The sequence below is a fragment of the Mustela erminea genome, chromosome 1 (genome assembly GCF_009829155.1).
Source record: "Mustela erminea isolate mMusErm1 chromosome 1, mMusErm1.Pri, whole genome shotgun sequence".
Lineage (NCBI taxonomy): Eukaryota > Metazoa > Chordata > Mammalia > Carnivora > Mustelidae > Mustela > Mustela erminea.
The window spans coordinates 91,657,234-91,679,491 of NC_045614.1; the positions used below are offsets into that span (position 1 = coordinate 91,657,234).

Genomic DNA, 22,258 nt, shown 5'->3' on the forward strand with positions numbered 1-22,258 from the left:
TCAGGCTCTCTGGTTCTTTCTTTGTCTTAATCAAGGCTGCTGTTAAAGATCTCTGAATTTTTCACATCAGTCAATTGTGTTCTTTAGCTCTAGAGTATCATAAAAACTTTTTATGGCATCTCTTTGTTGAGCTGCTGCTGTTGTTGCTTCTTCTTCTTTTTTTTTTTTTTTAAGTAGACTCCATGCCCAACATTGGGCTTGAACTCACAAACCTGAGATCAAGAGTCTCCTGCTTTACCAGCTGAGCTAGCCAGGTGCCCTGAGCTTCTTATTTTTATTCATATATTACTTTTCTCATTTTGTTGAGTTGTCTGTTCTCTTTTTATAGCTCAGTGAACTTTCAAATGATTATTTTGAATTCTTTGTCAGGAATTTCATAGATCTCCATTTCTTTAAGGTCGGTTATTGGTACTTTATTTTGTTCCTTTGAACTCCAGCTTGCTGCTGGAGTGCTTTGGCAGACTGGCCTGGCTCCTAGGTCCATGGGTATGTGGGTCTACTGCCTGGGTTCATGGAAGTGGGCCCGGCACCAGGGTCCACTTGGGTGGCCTGGCCAGGTGCCTGGTCTACTGGGGCAGGTCTGGTGCTAGGGTCCATTGGGTTGGTCCTGGAGCTTGGGCCCATAGGAGTAGATTGGGGCCATTGGGGCGGTCAGCCTGGTGCTGAGTTCTGTGGCTTAGTGAGTGCTTACTTCACTGGCCTTCTCCCAAGTGAAGCATATTTCTCCGTGCTTGCAGGAAAAGTAACGTGGGTAATGTGAAACTGTCCTTCCTATCCTCTTTGAATCCATCCTTTCTTATTTCTGTGTAACACCCAGTTGTAATCTTGGACCCAGATGCCTGCTCTCTCATGCATGTGTGTGGTTATTCAAATTGATGGTTCTGTGAGAAGACTTGTGCTGGAAACCCCTATTCTGCCATCTTGCTGATGTCAGTGTCAGTGGTTTCTGTCCCTTCTGAAATCACATGTTTATCATTTTTCCCTTACTTCTGATGGTCACTCTCTTAAGACTATAAATTGCTTGTTGTTAGGCTAAGGAAATTAGAATAATTAGATGATTTGGTTTTTCCAGAAATTCTGGTGCAATTGTTGGGAATTGGGGGGGAAAGTGATCATAATGTTTGTGTATCCATTTTAGCTTTTTCTTCTGGTATAGTCCAAGTCTTCCTAGGTTCAAAAAATGTATTTTCTTTAGTCCATTTGCTTTTCACTCTAAAGAGCCATAGAAAAGCAATACAGACAGAAATGCTATATTATAAGGTAGTGAGGTAAAAATGTTAAAAGTTGGGAAGGTGAACATCAGTTAAATTAGAAGTCAGATTTGATTTGATCTTTAAAGTTTATTTATTTTTATTAGTAATCTCTACACCCATTTTGGGGCTCAAACTTATGACCCCAAGATCAAGAGTCTCATGCTCTTAGAACTGAGCCAACCAGGTGCCCCAGGAGTCTGATTTTTAATTAATGTGAGAATTCAGCCCTGTCAGCATTGAAGCATTTCATAGTCTTCTGAAAAACTTCTGAAAAGGCTATGTTCACATGGCCTTATGGTAAGAGCTGAATATAGGTGATGTTTGGCCTTTTTTTCCTTCTTAAGTTTTTTTTTTTTTTAATTGTAAAATATCTTACATATAAAGGGATACATGACACATATATTGAATAAAGAATATTAAAATGAATGGACCCACCACCTTGCTTATTAGAAGGCTCTAGGGGCTCCTCCCTATTAATCTTGAATTTAGTATCTTGAATTTTGTATTAATTATTTTTTAAAGTACTTTTACCGTGTGTGTGTGTGTTTCTAAACCAAGGTATCAGTTTTTCCTGGAGATTCTTCACGAATTTTCATGCAGTCTTACAGCTCCAATAAACGCTTTATTTTGTAAGAAAGCACATTGGGAGCCTGTTTTCCAAGGCTTCTGGATTGCAGAAAGGGCGGGAGAAGTATATGCAGGAGCATTGCTGTGCACTCTTTTTGGGGGCCAGCAGGTGGCAGTAAGACAACTTAAGTTTGGGAAGGTTTTCCTGGGTAAAGAGGTTGGAGAATAGTAATTGTGCCCAAACTGGATATGAGAATCTGGAGTTTGTAGATTTACTAAGCTCTGTATCCACATAGACTCGTGATAAACATAAATACTGTATTTTCCCACACTTAACTTTCAGAGACTTAAGTTACTTTAACATTTATAGCATGTATTTAAAAAATATGTTCAAAAATGGCATCATGCAGATGATGTTAGAGGAAAGGGATAAGGTTGCCCTGGGTTGAGAGAAGGTTGGTATGACCTGGGCACATGAGCGATCTGCTCTTATCAAGCCAAGTCTGGCTAGACCCCCGCCTCTCCTGTCTGAGAGTAATTTCTGAATGCAAGGGGTTAATCGAAGTCTTAATAGTGTAATTGACAGTTGTATGTCAGGTACTTAAATACGTGCTGAAATGTTTAGGAATGTGTGTGGCTTCCTAAGGCCTTTAGTTGCTATATAAATGCTATTGCTCTCTTCCTGACTGATTTTTCTTTCATCTCACAGCAACACTTTACGAGTCACCCGTTCTGCTGCCCCCAGCACACTGGATAGTTCCAGCACTGCCCCCGCTCAGCTGGGAAAGAAAGGCAAAGAATTTGAGTTCTCACAGTTGCCCCTCAAAGTGGAGTTCCTAGAGTGCAGTGCCAAGGGTGGAAGAGGGGACACGGGCTCCGCAGACATCCAGGACCTGGAGAAATGGCTGGCGAAAATCGCCTGAGGGGCAGGGCCAGAGCTCAGGACATGAATGTGAATGTGTGTGGCCCACAGTTTTGGAAAAGGGTTTGGTAGCCTGGAGATGATAAAGAAGTTGATAAAGAATGGGTACGAAATGTAATTAGAAACATTTTCTTGTTCTGGAAACAAATTATTATTGAAAGTAACTTGGAATTTTTGTTTTTCAGTTTAGTTCTCCCTCAGTGTTTTCTAATCATTTACCTGCCTGTGTTTCTTCCCTTGGTTAAGGTTTATGTCATGTCCCTTTAGCAAATGCTTGACCTAGGGTCAAGGTCTTTGTGACCATAACAAGTGGGTCCACATAGAGAGAATATTATCATGAGAGTACGGTTATCATCTGAAAAGTTTCTTATCCTCTGCTTCTGTGTGTTAGTCCCTTTTCCTGAAAACAAACCTGTGTATGGAACCGGTTGATTCCATTTGCCCTTGATGTTCATGGGCAGTACGTCATCTAGTCCTTTGTGACTTCTCCGAGGTGTGTGTGTAGTTACCATGCGGTTTCCCGACATATGAAGAAAACAGGTAGGAAACAGCAAGGCTGTGTTGACAGTGGGTCTGTTCTTCATCAACGTGGTGACTTGTCCACACTCCAGCCTCACAGCACTCAGGTTTTAAAAACTTGCCCTGAACCCCTGGAGTCATTCCCAGATGATAGAACTATAAATGCTAAATCCCCACATGGCGAGCATCTGATGTGCTCTCGTGGCTTCCCTTAACTGAGGAGTATATAAAGATTTAGAAGCTGTGTGTGGGTTTTTGGATGGCTGAGGGCTCCGGGGCTATGTTTCTATACTCTTTGACCAGCCCCTATTTTATACTAGGAGCTAGAATGCTGTGGAACACACATGAATTAAAAAAGTTCTCCATAGTTTTTTAAAGTGCATATTCACTCATGGTTGAAAGAAAAGTCAGCTTTTTCAAAGTGGTATTCTTTGTTGTCTTCTTAAATGTTGACTTTTTTTAATGGCTTTTATAAATTATTAATGCGTTTCTTGGTAAATAAAGTGTCTGGCTCAGCAGTTGAGTGGAATGGTAGAGTGAGTACAACTGGGAGCATGTGTTAGGGTGCAAGCTGAGCTCCATTATTTCCAGGGCCTGAGGATTGCAGCATACACAGGGACAAACTGCTGTCCCTACTTCACACACTCAGGGACAAGCCACACTAAAGCTTCAGAGGAGACAAGAGTAGCTGAGGGTGAGGGAGAAGCTGGTCCCAGAACAGTGTGGTCAGAGCCAGGACAGGAGAGGTGTCAGGGCTCGGCAGGCACACAACAGGGGCACCTCACCTGGCTGTGAGGGGTCAGGGAGAGTCAGATAGAAGCATGGGGCCGAAACCACCCCAGGAGGTGCAGTCCCCTTGTCTGTGCACTACAGCCCAAGCCTCTGCCTTCCTGCCTGCCTGTGGGTCATCCCAGCTCTGCCTGAGAGCCCTCCAGCTCCCCTCTGCCCCCAGCCCTGGATCCTACGCCTTGCTGCTCACTTGTGGAGGAAGTGCGGGCAGAAATGGAGAAGACAGTGGGCTTTGACCCACGCAGAGTTCTTATTTGAAAGCCTTATTGCTACTTGTGTTCTTACCATCCTTTGGATTCTTGGTTTTTGTCCTTTTTAGCCAGCAGTAATTTAAGGAAATAGGTAAGAATAATGAACCAGAAATCAACAGAGAATGTGATGCATGTGACACGTTCACATAGTCACAGTAGGTGCTTGTGTGAATAAAAATCAGAGGCTTGACGCTTCCATTAAGAGGCGTGTGTGCTCAGCTTCGTTTTGTTTTCCTGGCTAATAAATTGTTTGCTTTACTGGAGGAAGCAATACACCAAAAAAGTCAAGTTCTCTCTCAAGCAGTGATTCTCAGATGCCAGTGGGCATCAGAATGATGTGTGGTGCCCAGCAGACAGGAGCTCCTAGGAGCGCCCTACAAACTCACCTGCCCTGGAGTGAGTGCCATACGTGCCTTCAAGAAGCTTGATTTTTAAGTCCTTGGGGCCACATGTCCTGTTCAGTTTTTCTCACAGGGTGGGAAGTAAGCAAGCAGGTGTCAGAGTCCGTCCCAGGCGCTCTCATCCTGCTTCCTACTCCTGTGTTCTCGTTATCCCATTCGTGTGCGTTTGGGCCAGGGGGAGATTGTGGAGACCAGTTCTTGGGTGCTGGGAAGGGGTTCCAAGGGGTCCCATGTGTTGTTCTCTAATTGTGGTATCCTCTTGTGGCCCTGAAGCCGTTCAGCCATGGGGACTGGCAGACGAGGCACAGCTATGGGTCAAAGATGAGACCGCTGTGGCTTGAAACAGCTCCTTCTTGGGAACACAACAGTGTCGGAGCCACTGGATGTGTATGGGCCCTGACACCTGCTCACAGGCCAGCTGCCACCTGATACAAATAACCCCATTCCTTGCTAAGGGAGAGGTGCAGGATGCAGGGAGGTGCCATTATGTGTGTGTGTGGGGTGGCTGTGATGAATATGCTGTGGGCACACCATTGCATCTGGAATGGGGTCTTCCATGGGGTGTGGAACACGTGCAGACTGAGAGGTCGGGGTACTGTTGGCCTTACTGTTTATTCCAGCTCTTTTTTCAAGCCCTTTTCCGAGGGGTCTGGGGCCTTGGTAGCCCCTCCACTGCCAGTAACCTGCCCGTTTGCTGGAGTCCGAGTCAGCAACAGCAGTTCTTAGTAGGGAGTGCCACTTACCTTTTCCCATGGCTTCTGTCTCAGCACCTCCTGGGATTCGTGTCCCCCTGGGGTCCTCTTACGTGTGAGGCACTTGTTGTTCCATTGACTTGAGATTATTGTGTTTCAACTGAAATGTGTGTTTCTGTGTGTGGTATTTTTGGTATATGTGTGTATCGGTGCACTTTGGTATTTCTAAATACAGTTAAGCATAGGATTATCAAAGCTGCTTTCTCCACTCTTGCTCACCGGACACAATGCAGCTACAGTGATAAGGAAAGCCACCTCGAGCAGCATCCTTCGGACAGGTCATCACCAACCCTCTGTCATCTTCATATTTGTGTGGGGAATGTCAGGGTGCTCCGTTCTTCTGGCAAGGGCCGGGGCTGCTGGACGGTTATGTTGATGCTGTGTCCTACATTATTTCCTCCCCTTGCTATCTCAAGTCCTGTTATCCCGAACACAGTAATCCTGGGAAATGGTTGTGGGCTTGGAAGAGCTTGCCTCTGGCTTCAGTCTGGTTTGTACAAGCGTGTGCACTTCGGCTGTCAAGCCTCTCCCCCTTGCTATCCCCTGGACCCCTCTACCTCATTTTACATCTGGCAGCCAGAGAAGTGAGGATTAGCGGACAGAGCATCCATTTCCTGTCTCTCCTAATTTAGAGGTGGCTTCTCTGGGATGGCAGATAGGAGGGTGTTCCAGAAACTTTAGAACCTTCAAAAGGGAAAAATACGTAGTGAGGTTGAACTCAAAAAAAGAATGAGACCTGGTGAACTTAACTTACTCCATAGCTCCAGGATTCCCAGCATTCTCAGGCCAGAGCCGTTCTGGGCCTGATCTTGGCCTTTGTGTCCTCTCTGGATTGGTCTCACAGTTGTTGAGGATTTCAGGGCATCTTTTAGTCTGGAAATAACTGATACCTGAAGGGGCCTCTCAGGGATGTTCTCTAATCAGTGTGGGGAAAAGCAGGAGGGGGTATGTGGCTGCTTGGTATCACACCAGGATGATTAGGCTCACCTTAAATTCTTTAATGGCTTTCTGGACATCACCAGAAGGAAGAAAGATTCAGTCCCTGCCCCCACCCTTCAAAACCCCCAGCCGTGGCAAGTGGGGACCAGGGATTAAAGAAGTTATTACACAGCCCTGAGTCTCAGTTCAGCCTGGGGCTTCCCTTTCCATTAGCCTTCAGACAGTGGAGATGATGGAAATGAGTGAGACTTTCGCCTCATTAGTGTGTCTGAGGATGTGAAGGGCCCAGGTGAAGAAGAGGAAGAAGTAAAGGGCATTGGGTGGGAGACCCCCAGACGGGAGACCAGGGTTTGTGGAGCAAGCATGTGAAGAAATCTGGTTTGGCACAGTGCCCCCCTCCCCAACTAGCCCCCCATATATGACTGCACCACTTAGAAACACTGGACAAGAGGTTTTGTGTTGAGAATCAGGACAGTTTATTGTTTGATCAACATGCTGAGTCTTCCACATTTTACACAGTTTTATGTAAAGTCAATGTGGCCATTTATGTCTGCTGAGCCAGTAAAAGATGGAAATGCCACCCTCTGTGCTCCTCATGGCCAATCGCTTTCCAGGGATGGGTGAGGGAAAGTGAGAGGACAAGTTGACACACCACACGATGCAGGCTGGCCTTCCGCATCTGGAAGCTTCCTGCTGGAAGGAAGCTTCCCAACCCCACTGCAAGGATGAGCCATGCCCTCCGGGGAATGTCACCCACGCAGGGGTCTGGCGCCAGAGAGTTTACACGTGAGAGCCCAAGGTTTTGGAACACCTAGATAGTTCATTTCAAACAAAAACTCAGAGGGTGCCCTGGTGTTTGGGTGCCCATGACAATCAGAGTGGACTCGGGGACTGGCCCTTCTTGGCAATCAGAAGTGTGAAATGGACATGCATTCTTTCCCAGCTCACTCAGCTACGCTGGCCAGAGTCCTAACCAGAGTAGAGGTGGTCTGAGGAGCACCCGTGCCCGGCAGCCCTTTACGTGGAAGTGCACCATCACATCTGCACACACAGGTTGATGATAGATAAAGAACAGAAACACCTTGGCTCTGATAGCTTCTGGCTTGCTGGATGACCAAAAGCAAGTGGCCCATCTCTGCCTTGGTCTTCCTGCCTGTGAGACAGGAAGGGTTGCAAGAGCTCCGTGTCATGCTGCTATAGCGAGGTGGTGACGCCTCACGTGATCGGGGGAGAGGTAGTTTGGAAATTAGTGAGCATATGGCCCTGCTTGGTTGCTGCACCAAAACCTGTTGGGCTGCCCCTCACGTGGCTCGGATGGGACTTAACCCTTGGCTACCTGTTCTCACATCCTAACATCCTCACCTGCCTTCTGCCATGTGAAGGAATGAGGCTGCTCTGCCTGCAGGACACCGAAGCCAGCGGTGCCTGGTGTCACACCTGGTACTTGAGGGCAGGCGCTCCCAGCACCGGCTTGCCATCGGGAGGCCAAAGACGTTGCACTCAAAAGAGGTCTGTACATGTAACTGCCATTTTCATTCTTGTTTCTGTTGCCTGAGATTCTCGAACTGACCTGGCCATTGCTCCGCAGACCAAGGAGTGTTCCAGAATGTTTGAGGATGTTGACAGGAGAGCGGTGACAATGATGGTAGAGAGGCCTCTGACCAAGAGGGACTTGCTCCTAACCGCCCAGCTTGCTAACCATGGCCTCCACGCGGCAGTTCTCACACTTAAGCTGCTGACATCACACCTTTCTTCTGGCATGTGTGTGCACTTATAAATACGCTATCTGCTTCTTGCATCTTACACTCTTTTTCAAATACCTGTGGAAATAGGAGCTTAACTGACAACTTTTGAGACTGCCCCCACTCCAAGGGGAAAAAAAAAGCCTGAAGAGGAGGACTCTGGCCATCTCCCAGGTGAGGGCTAGTCCTTAGGAAGAGGGACTGAACGACGGCTTTGCCTCAGGCTAGCCCATCTGGATTTGGCAGGGATGTACCACTCGCTGGGGATGTGGAGACAGTTTCATCCCCTTTTCTTCAAGGGAACCTGACCATTTTATTACTGGACCTTAACTCCCAAGTCAAGATACTACCTACAAGCAAGAGAACAGTGATGGTACCTGCTCAAAATGAGAGCCAGGGAACCAGCCCACTTCTATGCAAGAGATCTGGCTGCCTCAACAGCCCAGGAAGGGAGGGGTGGAAATTAGGCCTGAGAGAGGAGGGTCCCGGAATGGCATGGCACCACTAAGATAGGACGGCAAGAGAGACAACTGCCCTTGCCTGAAGCCCACAGGGCTGGGGAGAGCCTGGACTCAAGAGAGGACCTTGTGTATATGCTAGGAAGGCAGGGCTCACCAAGGCCACGTCAAGCCATGTGACATCTATCTACTGCATCTCTTACTGTTCCCAGGCTATGATGGTAGAAAAATGTTCGTGGTGCCTTAACTATGTGTGCACATGAGAAGGGAACTGAGTTTCTGCTTTGTTTTTACAGGAATGTTTCAGAAAAGCTACTCTTTAGTACCAAGAAAACTAAAATCCACCATTCATTCATTTACTGGGACCCAATGCAGATCCCAGCAAATGGGGCTGTCCCAGAGGCCAAAAGCAATGGCCCTCACTGCCGACCAGGCCGGACGCTATATTGTGGACTCTTATAAATTCTCACAAGGTAAGTAAGCACTCTTTCAACAAGCACCACTTGTGGGGGTGCCGTGGTTGGGGGTACTGGCCCACAGGGGCATGCACACCTATGCATATAAGTATAGAGAGAAATGGTGCACATATTCCCATGGCTATTTTTGCCTGTAGTTGAACACATCTATGCATTAGTTTATTGATGGCAAGACAATCACAAGTTTTTTGACAATATTAAGTATTTCTTATTTCAACACGTTGCAGTACTTTTGAATTTCCAAAACTGTTATCACAATGCAAGTTCCAACTTGAGAGCAGGAAAAACAAGAATATACACTGAGCACATGTATCTCTGTGAGAATGTGTGTGTGGAAGGTGTATACACAAGTCTATCTCTATATATAATTATGTACACACATATAAAAACTAAACACATGACACTGGAATTACGTTCGTACATCAGTCTTTGCCTTCTGGAAGAGGAGCTCAGTGAGAATCCTACTTCTCTTCTTCACCTGAAGATAAATTCCTCTCTAAAGATCAGCTCCGACATACACAATCTCCTTAAGCTGAGAGTGTGTGACAGGCCCACTGGACAAATACCAGTGAGTCCTGTCCACTTATTGGCTGCCATTTTGGATTAGTTTCTGAGAAGTTCCAAAATTCACTGCAATAACTTGTTAGAGTCCTGTTTTGTGGAGGAATTCCCCCCTCCCACTCCCAGATGGTCGTTTAGCTCACCTAGGACATGCCCAACAGCAGCTTGGAGGCAGAGGCCATGCCAGCTTGGGAGGGCAGGGTTTATGGGTTTCGGCCAGAGTTGCTTCCTATGGCCTGGCTCTACGCAGGGTCAGGTTCAGTAAACCTGGATCTATTTGGAATGCTGGCGAAATGGGTTGCATTCCCTTAGAATTCTCTTCAGAGATTTTATAGGCCCTCAGGACTAAGCCCTTCTCAGAAATGAGTCAAAATGGCAAGGATGGCTCTCTGGGTAGCCTTCTGGAAATCCCACATCAGCAGCACCCTCAGGCAACCAGAGCGCGGCTGCAATATCCTCAGGTACGTGCACAATGACTACAACTGCTTGATGCCAGTGGGGCAAGTCAGCTTTTCCAGAACAGTGCTCAATGGTATTAGCAACCAAGAATCTGAACATGCATCTTCAAGGTCGTGGTACCGGAATCCACACCCACTTCCCCAGTCACAGACACACACCATGCGATATAGGCTCAAGCTTCCCTGGCGTGCAAGGCCGAGGGCTTCAGGGCAATACACACTGAATTTCTCTTTGCTGTTTCCTTAGACTCAACCCAGACACGGGTGCTGACTACTGGGAAGGTTGGTTAGAACATTTTCAGAACCACACATGGTGCCCCAAGGCTATGAACCACAGATAGACCTGTATGTACAAGCCCACAGTTGCCAACAGCACCCCATCCTTCCTTCCGATGACCTTTTGCTCTGCCAGTCACTGAGTGGGCCAGAGGGCACAGGATGCAAGGCAACTGCCCTCCATGCCTTCAAGGCTTGTCAGGGAAGGGAGTGGGGGAGGCAGGAGTAATTCCAGTGAGGCCTCTGGCTGGGCTCCCTGCCATCCACAAGGCCTTAATTTCAGCTCAGGGCCATGGCTGATGTCCCACTCTGGCCACGGAAGGAGGACAGAGTTAAAAGTTGCCTCTTCAGAGGCTATTTTGTTCACTGTTTGATTTAACCAGGTAGGGCCTGTTTGGTGGGTGGGGCTTGGGACTGGAGCCTAATTAAGTTGCCCCATTAATTGTAATTTATCGGGCTAGGGTGGAAGGAGGGCAGAGGTGATGACCATTCAAAGAGGGCAGGAAGGAGGAGGTGTGTGGAAAAGGTTCTCTGTAAGTTTACAAATATACAAAAACAAAAAGCACATCTTTTAAATAAAAATGACTACATTTTTATCTGGCAAAAAGTTGTATACACATGATTTAAATTTTTTTTTAAATTTTAACAGTTTTTGGCAATCTTAATAAAGTACAATATATTACAACCAAACCAAAAAATAGTTGTTTAAGTAACAGCTGTTAAGAGTGACGTGATCCCTGATGCCCAGCCTCCCTCCCCACCCCACCCTACTCCTAGAGACAGAGAGAAAAGAAAAATCCTCCCATCTTGATAAGCTCATTTCCCACCCCCCTTAGGAAGCTAACCAATAGGAAGCAACACAACAAGCGAGTAGTGTCAAAGGAAGCCGGCAGGTCAGGCTGCATTAGCAGGAGCAGCCGCCCTCACTGGCTGGGGGCTCCTGGGGTTTGTCCAGCTTGATGTCAATCACTGCGGGAGGCTGCGCTAAGGAAGATGACTGACGAGAAGCTGCCACCTGGCTCCTGTCCCTGGGCACCCCTCAGCTGCCCTGTGCAGATCCTCCGTCCTTCCACAAAATACCTAAGGGCTCCTGTCTTTGCTGGGCCTGGGGAGGAAGGACGCAGTGTCACCAGCCCCCACCCCTCTTCTTCCCACAAGCCCTCCCCCTCATCCTCCTGAAGCAAAGCTGGTCTTGGGCTGTGGGATGACTGCGCAAACACCAGCACCACGGGCCCTTCCTCAGAAGCCTTCTTGGTAACCAGTGCCTCAGCCTTGTCAGCAACCCCTTCCATCTTCAAGTGCCCTGAAGTGGACAGCCTGCTGGTCAGGTATGAATCCCACATCTCAGCCCAGGGCGAGGTGGGCCTTGGCCTAGCCAGTCACAGACACACTAACCCCTCGAGCTCTAGTCAGAGTGTCACTTAGACTCTGAGGATGCTGTTGGGGGAAGGCACAGCCCCAGGAAAGGCCTCCAGCCCTTCCCACTGGTGCCCTGAGACTGTGGGCGGGAGGAGCACCCATCAGAACCACCCAAAAAATGGCTTCAAAATGCAGAGCCAGGTAGCCCCCGTGCCCTCAGCAGGCTGACAGGGCAGCGGGCTTGCTGAAGGAACCCCCAGGGCAGCCGACAGGGTGGAAGTGTAGGAAGTGCTGCCGTGGGACCTGCTGTGGCCATCCTAGGGATGTTTGCGTGGCCCCTGTTTCAGGCCTATGTACTATAAAGAGCCACACTTCTCCTAAAGACCCCCTTTTCTCTCCTTGCCACTCTCTGGCGAAGACATATATTTTGAATATGACTTTCTCTGACTTTCCCTATTTTTATTTTCCCTACACCTACATAACATTTTTACCTCATGTATATATACATGAACATTTTTTTTGGCAACATGGCAGAGAATAAACTGCCTTCCTTCCTACTTCCTTCCACTGGGCCCATCGGACTCCCTCTCTGAACCTCCATTTCTGCTTCGGGGTCTGGTCTGAGGTTTGGGGGTGGGCTGTGTGAGTGGCGTGCAGACCCTGTCCCACAGGGTAGTGGGCATTCCAGGGCTGTGCAGGGCCGGGCTGAGGAAGTAGGCAGGACACGGGAGGGGGGTTTCTGCTGGGGAGATGGTCTCATGCAGACTAGGCTAAACCGTGTTCTGGGTGTATAGAATCCTTCCACGCAGTGGAGAGTCTACTGGTACCCATGGAATACAAAGTGATGCTCACTGCGAACCTGGGCAGTTACTATTTCTCACTCCCTACCCTGCAAAGACATTCACATCCATCTGGTCCACAGCCCCGCACCGCCCCCCCCCACCCCAGCCCCAGCATTGTTTTGGAAATAGAAGCTTAGACTGTTCGAACTGGATGAGGTCTTAAAGCCCTTGGAGTTCAGCCTTGTCCCGGTCCAGAGGCGGGCCCACACCATACCCCTCAGCAGAGAAGGATGGGCTGGAGACCAGGCAAGGGCTCGCTCACTGTTCTGAAGTACTAAGTGAATACGTCAATGGATAAATGGCTTCTCTAGCACATCTTTCACTCACTTATCAAAGGAAAAGGATACTCCCTTCTTTGCTTTTCTCCTGGACATTCTCCATTCCAGGCAGAGCTGATGCCACACGTCGGAAGAGCTAGAGAGGGAGGAGACGCAGGATGAGCCCTGACCCCATCCTTCCTGCCCCACACTGTCTCCACCATCTTACCTCTTCTAATCCTGACCCAGGGCCGTGTTCTCTTGTCTGTCCCACTAACTGTGCACTGGAGGGCAGGGGCTACACCAAACTCCTCTCTCCCTTGCCCCTAGGGCCTGTCATAGGTTTGGGCCCTGACAGGCATCTCAGGCAACGGCTGAGGTCACCAGGTTCATGGGTCACTAGGGGCTGAGTGTGGGTCATGCTGACTGTAAGGGACCTAACCCAGTGCAGAAAATGCTATAGGCCCTGTGAGACAAGCCTTAGGCAGGTTTCTGTCCCACTGCCTGAGGTTGGTTGCCCCCACCTGGTCCCCCAGTTTGGACCTGCCCTTGAGACAAATGACCCTCTGCTCAGAAGGATCCTGCAAGTCCACAGCAGGGTGCTGGGAGCCAGGGCCACACAGTCATGTCGGAAAGAGAGACTTCCAAGAGAATAAGCATATAGCATGTGAATTCGTGATGCTGTGGGTTTGTTTCGGTACGGGTATTAGTGTGATGTGTATGTTATGCGTAGAGATGTATAAGTGGAAATGTACATGTGAATGTGCGGTGTCTGTGTGAGTTTGTGTAAGTGCACAGGGAGAACCATGTGGTGTGTGTGTGCGTGTGTGCGTGCGCACATGTGGGCATGCACACTGGGGAGGGGGTAGGCAGGGATGTCAGGGAAGACATGGAACCTAGGAGGTGTCAAGTACAAAACACTAGTATAAGGCACCAGAAGATTCTGAATACTCCCGCTCTCACTTCTCCCCCCATAAAAGCCAGCTCTGGGGACTCAGTGAGCTCTATAAGGAGAGTGCGTCTTGTTCATGGTCTCACCCTAGAGCCCAGCTTTGTGGGAGCACCCAGGCTAAATGGCAGGGCCAAAGGTGGTGAGGATCTAGGTGGGGAAGTCACTGGTGGGCCTGGGAGGGTATGGGACCCTCAGGGCAGGATGCAGAGGCTGTTCTGAAGTGGGGCGGGGAGAGGTGAGCCAGGCTGCAGAGGCCTGGTAATTCCTTCATGGCCTTGCCCCAGTGGCAATGTCCTGCCTATCTGTCAAAATGGTCACAGCCTCTGCCAGTGGCCAACCTGCCAGTTAGAAGGAAACTCTTGGGGTCACAGGTGGGGCTCCAAGAGCAGCTATGATCAGGCTTGGAATCCAGGACTCTACACTGCATGAGGACTCCTCAGAACCACAGAGTTTGACCTAACCACATGTAATTCGTGCTTAGACCATCACCTGGTCTCCAGAGCATTCTGAAAAGGGAGGCCTTGGCGTCTCCCTGCCTCCAACCACTAGGGCAGAAGCTGCCTGCCTTATGGACTGCTGCCCACTGCTTCCCCACATCCCAGGACTTTCCACAGAGAGGGCCACAGATAGCAGCAACCCACTGCCTCCAACATGCCTCCAGGGACAGGTAGCTCCTGCTCCAAGAGACACCTCAGTGGCACTGGGAAGGGCATGGAAGTGAGCAGAGCCACACTGAGGGCGCTCTAACTGGGGAGGAAGGCACTGAGGCCTGGGGACTAGAGGGCCCCTCATCTGTCTCTCTGCTCTTCTGCCACCTTCCCCAGTGCCATGGGCGCTGCCCCTGTTGGGTGAACTACCATTATCTCCAGGCCAAGAGCTGATGGGCAGCTTGTGTAGTGCTCCCAGGTGCTGCTGGGGCCGGTTGGGCGGAAGAGACACCCCGCCAAGCCAGGCCCTGCACTCAGAATCCCTTCCCCAGGCCACAGCACCCCTCCCGCCGCACCTCTGCTGGCATGCTACCCTGGTCTGGAACAGCCCCCCACTCTCTTCATTGAAGGCAGGGGCTCCTAACCTCTTGTGAACCAGAGACTTCCCTGGCAGTCTGCTGAGCCTACGGTCTCCTCATAAGTACGTGACGTCAGTGACACAGGAGTATAGAGAAACCCATTCAGAACTGAAAGACACTTGAAAAATCTCTAAAGACACCAGTTGGTTATGCACCAGCATTCTTCTGGCAGCAGGTCTAATCACCCCCATGAACTGGAGCAGCAATGCGTGTAAACACCAAGAGACCCGTAACCCCGCAAGGGGACAAGATAACGGCTGGGGTCTGTGCTGTGCCCAAGCCAGCAGTATCCTGCTGCCCACGTTCCTGGCTGAAGGAGGTGCTGCAGAGCCGCAGAGGTGCATGAAGATGGAGGGGCAGTTCTCTCCTATGCAAGGCCCCTGAGCTGTGGACTCCCATCCCTGGGGGTCCACGGACCTAGGGAAGCCCCTGGCTGCGAGGGTTGGCCATAATCTCCTCCACGGCTTCTCTGACTGTGGTGATTCCCCAGGCTTCTCCCCCTGTAAACTCCAGTCGCACCAGGGTGGGCTCCTTTCTCTAAGCCTGCCTGGCCCTCCACAGCTCTGAGCACTTGCTAGTCCCCAGGCATGAACCCACAAACGCTGGTTGGACTGAATTTCCCACACCCCCATCCCAAGTGAGGTAAGATGCTAGAGAGATACTGCTTCTCTCTCCTGGAAGTTGGTGGCTGGATGCCCGGCACGTTATAAGGCCCGTGACTGGTTGCTGTGTGATGGCTAACGAGGACATGGTCCAGACACCCCCCAGCCCCCAGAGTGAGTGCTCTTGCCCTCTCTCGTGCTTTCCCAACGCTAGAGGTTAGCTTGTTTCCCATTAGGTGGGGTTAAGGGTGCTCTGATTGCTTGCCCCAATCTGCACTAGTCCCTCAGGGCAAGCTGGAGCTGGGCCCATGAAGGACCAGGCCAGAAGCCACACATGGTCCCTCGGCCAGATTAGCACCAGGTGCGTCCTACCTGCTTCACGTTGTAGCCGGTCTTGGCGCTGGTCTCAATGAACATGACACTCAGTTCTTTGGCGCGCTGCTCCCCCTCCTCGATGGTTATCTGCCTGTGAGTAAGGGGAGAGGGGAAAATGAGTCCCTGGTAGAGGCAGAGGGAGCAGCATGAGATGAGGAGGCCTAGGTCCAGGACTAAGGTCCAGATGAGGAGGTCTTGGGTACAGGACGAAGGCCACGGGGCCACAGCAGTACACCAGCCTGCCCCTGCCCTGTCAGGTTTGCCTTCCATGGTGCCTCTCAGCTCAGGAGCAGGCCCTGCAGCAGGCAGTAAACCATCCTAACAGTTGTGTGCATCTATGTCTAGAAAGCTCTTCGAGCCACACAGCACCCCTTGGGTGGTGTCATCAGTCCCCATCTCCACAGGACAGTGAGGTTAAAAGCGACTGCCTGCAGGTTGTATGGAGACACACTTAGCAGTAGAACTGGGCTGTGAGTCCCATTTCCCTTACTTCAAGGACAGACCTCAAATGAAGCAGGCTTGGAGTCGGATATTCGTGTAGATGGTCAGAGGACACTTCAGAAGGCCAGCGGTCCAGAACCTGTTGCTTTAGCTGACCAAGCTGGGTCCCCTGATGTGAGTGAACGAATGGGTGCAAGCGGCACCTGAGTCAGCCATATCTGCACACTGGAGACTCAGTGACAGGAAATTCTGCCCATTCACGGGCACGGGCACTTCATGGGGACAGAGACACAAAGCAGAAGCAGAAGCCAATGGGGGCCCGAAGGACTGACATCTGCAGCTGTGCCGTGGCCATGGCCGGGCCCCAAACCCCGAGTCATTGTGCAGCCCTCTCGCAGAGCAGTGCCCCTGCAGACCATGGAAGGTGGGGCCTCAGAGCTGAGCCACTGCCATGGGCAAGGGTCTGCCAGGCACTCGCAAAGCCTCCAGTGTCCCTAGGGGACCCTTCTCAGATGCACGGGGACAGGTCAGAAGCACAGACTCAACATTCCTGCATCCCAGAACTCCTTCTCTAGGAGGAGCTGCAGGGGACCGGAGGGCAGGCTGGGCCCGCCAGCACCCTGCACCTTGCACACCTACCTCTTGTCAGCCAGGTCCGTCTTGTTGCCCACCAGCATGATGATGACGTCGCTGCCCCTCTCTGTCCTGACGTCATCGATCCACTTAGAGGTCTGCTGGAAGGAGTTGAGATCTAGAGGTGGAAAGTGGGGAGACAATAGAGGGAGAGTCACCCTGAGCAGTAGAGGGCAAAGGTGGGAGGGAGCACGAGACCAGGAGCAGGAGGGAGGAGACTGTGCACCCTCACACCCAGACCGGTGAGTGCGGACCTTCTAGCAGTGGGGAGGTGAGTGGGGGGGGGGGGCGGGGGGAGCATGTGTGTCTGGGCAGCTGCTGCCCCAGGGCCCTGAAAGACCCTCATGTTGCTGAACGACCCCAGGTTGTGGGGGTCACCCTGTTGGAAGGTCACTGTCATGATTTGCTGCATGGACTAGTGGTTTTAGGGGCCCACCTGAGAATCAGACCTGACTTCGTGGGGCAGAGTGGAGTGTGAGAAATGGTGCTTGGCAGCCAAACCAACTGGACTTGGCTGAGCTCAGAAACAGGTGTGCATGTGTGTGTGTTGGTGGGGAACCAGAGCAGCTCCTAGGGGAGAAGGGCCCTATACAGTGGTCTCCCACTGAGGGGGGTGGCACTGGGAAAGGTGAGTTCCGAAGAGAACCCTCGATCTGTAAGTAAGAGGAGGGGGAAGGTGGCCCCAGGAGAGACAAAAGCCACGAGAGGTAAGTCCATCTCAGGGCAGCCCTCTCCTCAGTCAAAAGATGTGACAGACCTTGGGGAGTGGTTGCAAGGGCAATGCCCACCACTCAGCAGCCCATGCACCTGAGAAGGGGGAGGAAGCCTGTCCCAAGAAGCCTCAGTTTCCCCCAGCCTGCTCTCCCTCCTGCTCACATCAGGCTGCACAAACCCAGGCTGAAGGGCCCAGCTCCCACCTGTACTCAAGGTGGAGGGGGTGTGTGGTCAGAGGGAAGCATGGAGAGAGGAGATGGGCAGAGCCTGGGGCAGCGGGCTTAAAGCAGTGGGGTACACGTGCTTCTCCATGTGATTTCAGTGCTGTGGACAGCACCCAGGGTGTCCTCCCTGCACAGGTGTAGGCACAGCACAAGGGCTAACCAGGTGTGCTCTGTTAACACCTGTCCGCACAGCTGAGGCTTCTCACCAGGCCCTCTCCCTCCCCCAACCATAAGTCTTCCTCAAGGCTGTGCAGTTCTCTCAGGAACAGCTGTCCCAGCCAGAAGAGCTACACTGTGTGGGAAGCGCAGCCCACCCTCGGCTCTCCAGACCCGCTCGGCCTCCCCTCCCAGGAGAGCCTATGAGGAGCTGGCATGCCACCTGACAAAACCATGGCTGCTGGGTCATGGCTGGCCCAGAGACCAGTGTCTTCCCCCATCCTGACACATGCACACACACAAGTCGCTCTATAAGGGTCTTTCTGGCCATCAGGGCCAAAGGGGGCACAGAGGGGTGGGAGCAGGCCAGCCTCATCTCTGCTCACCTCTACACATAGCACCCCTCCCCGCTCCCCCGCTCTGGGCAGGGCCAGCTCAATCCCATACACCCACGCCTGTCCCAGGAGGATGGTGAGGCTGGAACCCATGCTGGTGTTCGAAGGCAGCTCACCCCCTACAGCAAGCACCTGTCTTCCTGTAGTGAGAAGACAAGCATACACAGCATATACATGTGCATGTACGTGCGTGCACACACACACACCCTGGAGCCTCTGTGAGCCACCCTCCCTCTGGCACCTGAGGCCCAAACTCACTTGTGATGTCGTACACCACCACAGCCACGGTGGAATCCCGGATGTAGCTGGGAATCAGGCTACGGAACCTCTCCTGGCCGGCTGTGTCCCAGAGCTGCAGCCGCACCTGTCATAAGGAGAGCAGGGGGTCAGGGTAATCCTCATGGTGGGGTGGGGCTGGGGGAAGGCCCCGGCTCTGTGATGTGAGCACTGCCAGCTCTGTGGTAGGCATGAGCCCTCTCGGTGGTGCCCGGCTACAGGATCCAGGTGGTTAAGTCCAAAGGAGCCCTCCCTGTGCTTCTGGTTCTAAAGTCAGGCACTCACCGTACGATCTTCCAAGTACATGGTTTTTGACAAGAAGTCAATCCCAATGGTTGCCTATTAGAGAAAAACAAGAAAAGGTTAAAATGGAAAGGTCTCAGGCAAAGGGGCAAAAGCTCAGTGATCCAGACAGTGACAGCCAGCAAGAGAGGGGATACCCACGCCAAGCCTAAGGCAGGTCCTGCTCTGCTGTCCCTGCCTGCTCCTCACACTTAACAGTCAATCCAGTCATGTCTCTCAGAGGAAGCAGGTTGGAGTTAAGTAAGGATGAGGACGGGTTTTCAGGGAGTGACAAAAGTGCTTTGAGAAGGCGACAAGAGCCAGGTGAGGAGTCTTCCTCAGAGTCAAGGCCACTGGCAGGTGTATCTCCTGCCCTGCTCAGGTGGGGCCCTCAAGGAGAATGGGCTGGGCGGTCTCCCAGCCCAAGCCTGCTTGGCCTCACCTGCCTCCCATAATCACAGCCTCCCCTCGAGGCTCCTGAGATTCAGGCACCCAGACTTGGGTTCACCTCTGCCTCCAGTAGGCAGGGACAGAGTGAGGATCAGGGCAGCTTGCTGCTGTGTGGGCAGCAGAGAGCAGCTGGCCTTCCTCAGGGCCATCACAACCCACCTGGAGCAGCATCTTCCTGGGAAAGTACACTCTTTCCTACCCAAACCAACATATTAGGAGCCGACTGTCCCCAACACACCTATGCCACAACTTTGTGCTCTTTCCTGGCCTTGGGCAGAGGCAGCTGGGCAGGGTGCCATCAGCCTTGTGGCCAGATGGCCAGGACCCACCACTCACTTGCTGTGTAGCCTTGGGCAGGCCACCCAACCTCTCTGGGCTCACCTGCCCCACAGCATCTATGATAGGAGCTCAATGCTGTTGGTGTGAAATGGAGATGACACTGCTATGCAGTTCCTAGTAACGAAGACTCAGACATGGACTGAGAGCCCAGGGCACTGATTCAGTACAGTGTGGCACACCCATGGGATTAGAATTCTTAGCAGCCATTTAAAATCATGTTCTTGAAAAATATTTAAGGATTTGAGGAATTAGGTTATCAAGTGAAAAAAGGTTGTAAACATCATGTATAGTGTGACCCCAATGTGACGAACTGAAGTAGAAGTATTCTTCATATTTTCTTAGACACTAAAATGAAGGGAATACACTAAAGCCTTAATAACACCAGTGTGAATAATGACATTATGGGCAATTTTTTTTTTTTTTTTTTTGCTTCCCTCATTTTAACTTCCTCTATTTTCCACATCTTCTACAATGAAAGTATAATAGTTCTAGAGGTAGAACTAGAGTATTTTAAAACAAAAATAAAAGACTAAAAATAAGCTTAATTGTATGGGAAATTGTGCAGCGACTTCTGATTACAAAAACCACAACCCAGGGAAGCCTGAAGAAATAGAAATATCCACGTCCACAGGTCCCAGGTTGTCTGCAAGCATACATGCACTTTGGGACCTCCAACTCATTCCACAAAGGAGTTAAAGGAGCTATATCCACCCAGAAACCTGCTTTAATGCAAAGTTGTGGAGTGTTGAGGCATCTCACAATTCTAGAACATGGGTGCTAGGCACGCACCTTAGACATAATGTAATCCAACCCCTCTGGAGATGAAAGATCAGGGAAGTTAGAGGATACACACCTAGTGTGACTTTACAAGTCAGGGGCAGAGCTGGAAGGGTTGGCACCAAAAGCTTCGCAACACATGGGCTCTTTCTGCCCCAGCCTGGCGCACCTTTCCTACGTGGTGTAGTCACTGGGCAACAAGTCTGGAATTGACAAGTGGCTTGTGGACCCAGCCTTGTTCCTTAAGTCATGTAACAATCACTAATGAATGAAGTGCAACAGTCCTCATCTTCGCATACCCTTAAGGAGAAATGTGCAGACCAGGTGGAAATCTCTCACTTCATCAGTGCTCCCTGGGCTCCCCAGGGAGTGCCAAGATCCTTCAGTAAAGTGATCCGGGAGCTGAAGACTGGGTGTATGACCTCAAGGACTGGTGGCAGGGACTGCTGGCTGTCCTCCACATGCAGTCTCCTTTTCCACTGTAATAGGATTCTAGATGTGTAGATGGGTCAATGGCTGCCCCAAATAAAGGTGATATTTCCCAGCTTTCTTTGCAGGTAGGTGGCTAAAGTCTCGTCAGTGGGATGTAAAGGTGATGTATGTATCTCCTGGGATGGGTCCTTCATGGGGGGATGGAATGTAGTGACATGCTCACAGCTGCCCTCTTTCCCTTTCCTGTGGCTTAGAATGAAGACAGGTAGAGAGATGGTGGTGAGTCATACTGGCCCATCCAGATGAAGGTGATATAGGAGTGATGACAGAGCAACCAGATGGAGGAAGCCTGAGTCCCTGACCCAGGAGAGCCACCTCAATGCTCTAGACTGCTTACACCCACACTGTTGGGTGAGAGTGAACAGAACTTCTATTTTGCTTTAGCTACTATTATTTTGATTGCTTTTAACACAGACTAACAACAGTCTATCCAAAAGAGCAAAGAACCATGGAGAAACATATCCCTCAAAGGTAAGCAGCATGGACATAGTGATATTCTTGAGGACAGTGTAACAATGAAAACCCCAATCTACTTCATGAGGGCACAAGCCACATCTACTTCCATGGAGGGCTGAGAAGTCATCAGATGACATGACAAGAATTACGCCATTTGGACCAAGCCTTAGCAAAGCTCAACTCAGTGGCCTCCACAATCATAAATGCCATTATTGGACACCCACACACTTTATCTCCATCACTCCTCACAAAAGCCTGACCACATGAGTGGTACTGAGGAAACAGTCTGGAAGATGCCAACCTCCTCCCTCTTCAGCTCTCTCCCCGCTTTCATCCCACTTTCATGCTTCTTCCACATCAGAGAGACTTCTGATTCCTTAATTGGACCACTCTGTCCCTAGCAAGTTAGGCCACTGAGCCACAGCAGACCTTCCCATGGCTGTACAGATTCTTGCTAAAACATAGACGTTGTCCCTGGGAATCACTGAACCATCAGCTTGGCCCAAAAATGTATTCCTATGTTTAGTTTCCAATAATGGCTGTGTAGTTTCTATCAAACTAACCCTCCCACAGATAACTATTCCAAAACTGTGGAGAAATACAAGAAATAATTTTTAAGCACTGAAGACTAATCAAAAGCTGACAGAAAATGGAGAGTTACAATCTCTGAAGGAAGGAAAGAGAACAAGGTACAATCCAACATCTAACCAATTTTTTCCCCTGAGGTTAACTTCCTAATCATTTAAGTTAGAAGGACTTGGTAAACACCTCAGGCTTTCCATGGGAAAACCACAAGGGCTGGCTTT

General features: G+C 50.4%; 2 protein-coding genes across 2 annotated transcripts in view; one reads left to right on the plus strand and one right to left on the minus strand.

Annotated features, from left to right (window-relative positions):
- Positions 1-3,777, plus strand: part of LOC116584765 (serotransferrin-like) — a 56,621-nt gene extending 52,844 nt beyond the window's left edge. Inside the window, 1 exon segment of the mRNA XM_032333507.1 lies at positions 2,530-3,777. Coding sequence (XP_032189398.1) covers positions 2,530-2,743 — 214 coding nt within the window. The 3' untranslated portion in view covers positions 2,744-3,777.
- A 3,073-nt stretch (positions 3,778-6,850) lies between these two features.
- Positions 6,851-22,258, minus strand: part of RAB6B (RAB6B, member RAS oncogene family) — a 58,475-nt gene continuing 43,067 nt past the window's right edge. Inside the window, exons 3-8 of the mRNA XM_032333495.1 lie at positions 18,942-18,995; positions 18,639-18,744; positions 16,898-17,009; positions 15,815-15,908; positions 12,913-12,979; positions 6,851-11,333 (exon numbers count right to left, since the gene is read on the minus strand). Coding sequence (XP_032189386.1) covers positions 11,269-11,333; positions 12,913-12,979; positions 15,815-15,908; positions 16,898-17,009; positions 18,639-18,744; positions 18,942-18,995 — 498 coding nt within the window. The 3' untranslated portion in view covers positions 6,851-11,268. The remainder of the gene's footprint in view (positions 11,334-12,912; positions 12,980-15,814; positions 15,909-16,897; positions 17,010-18,638; positions 18,745-18,941; positions 18,996-22,258) is intronic.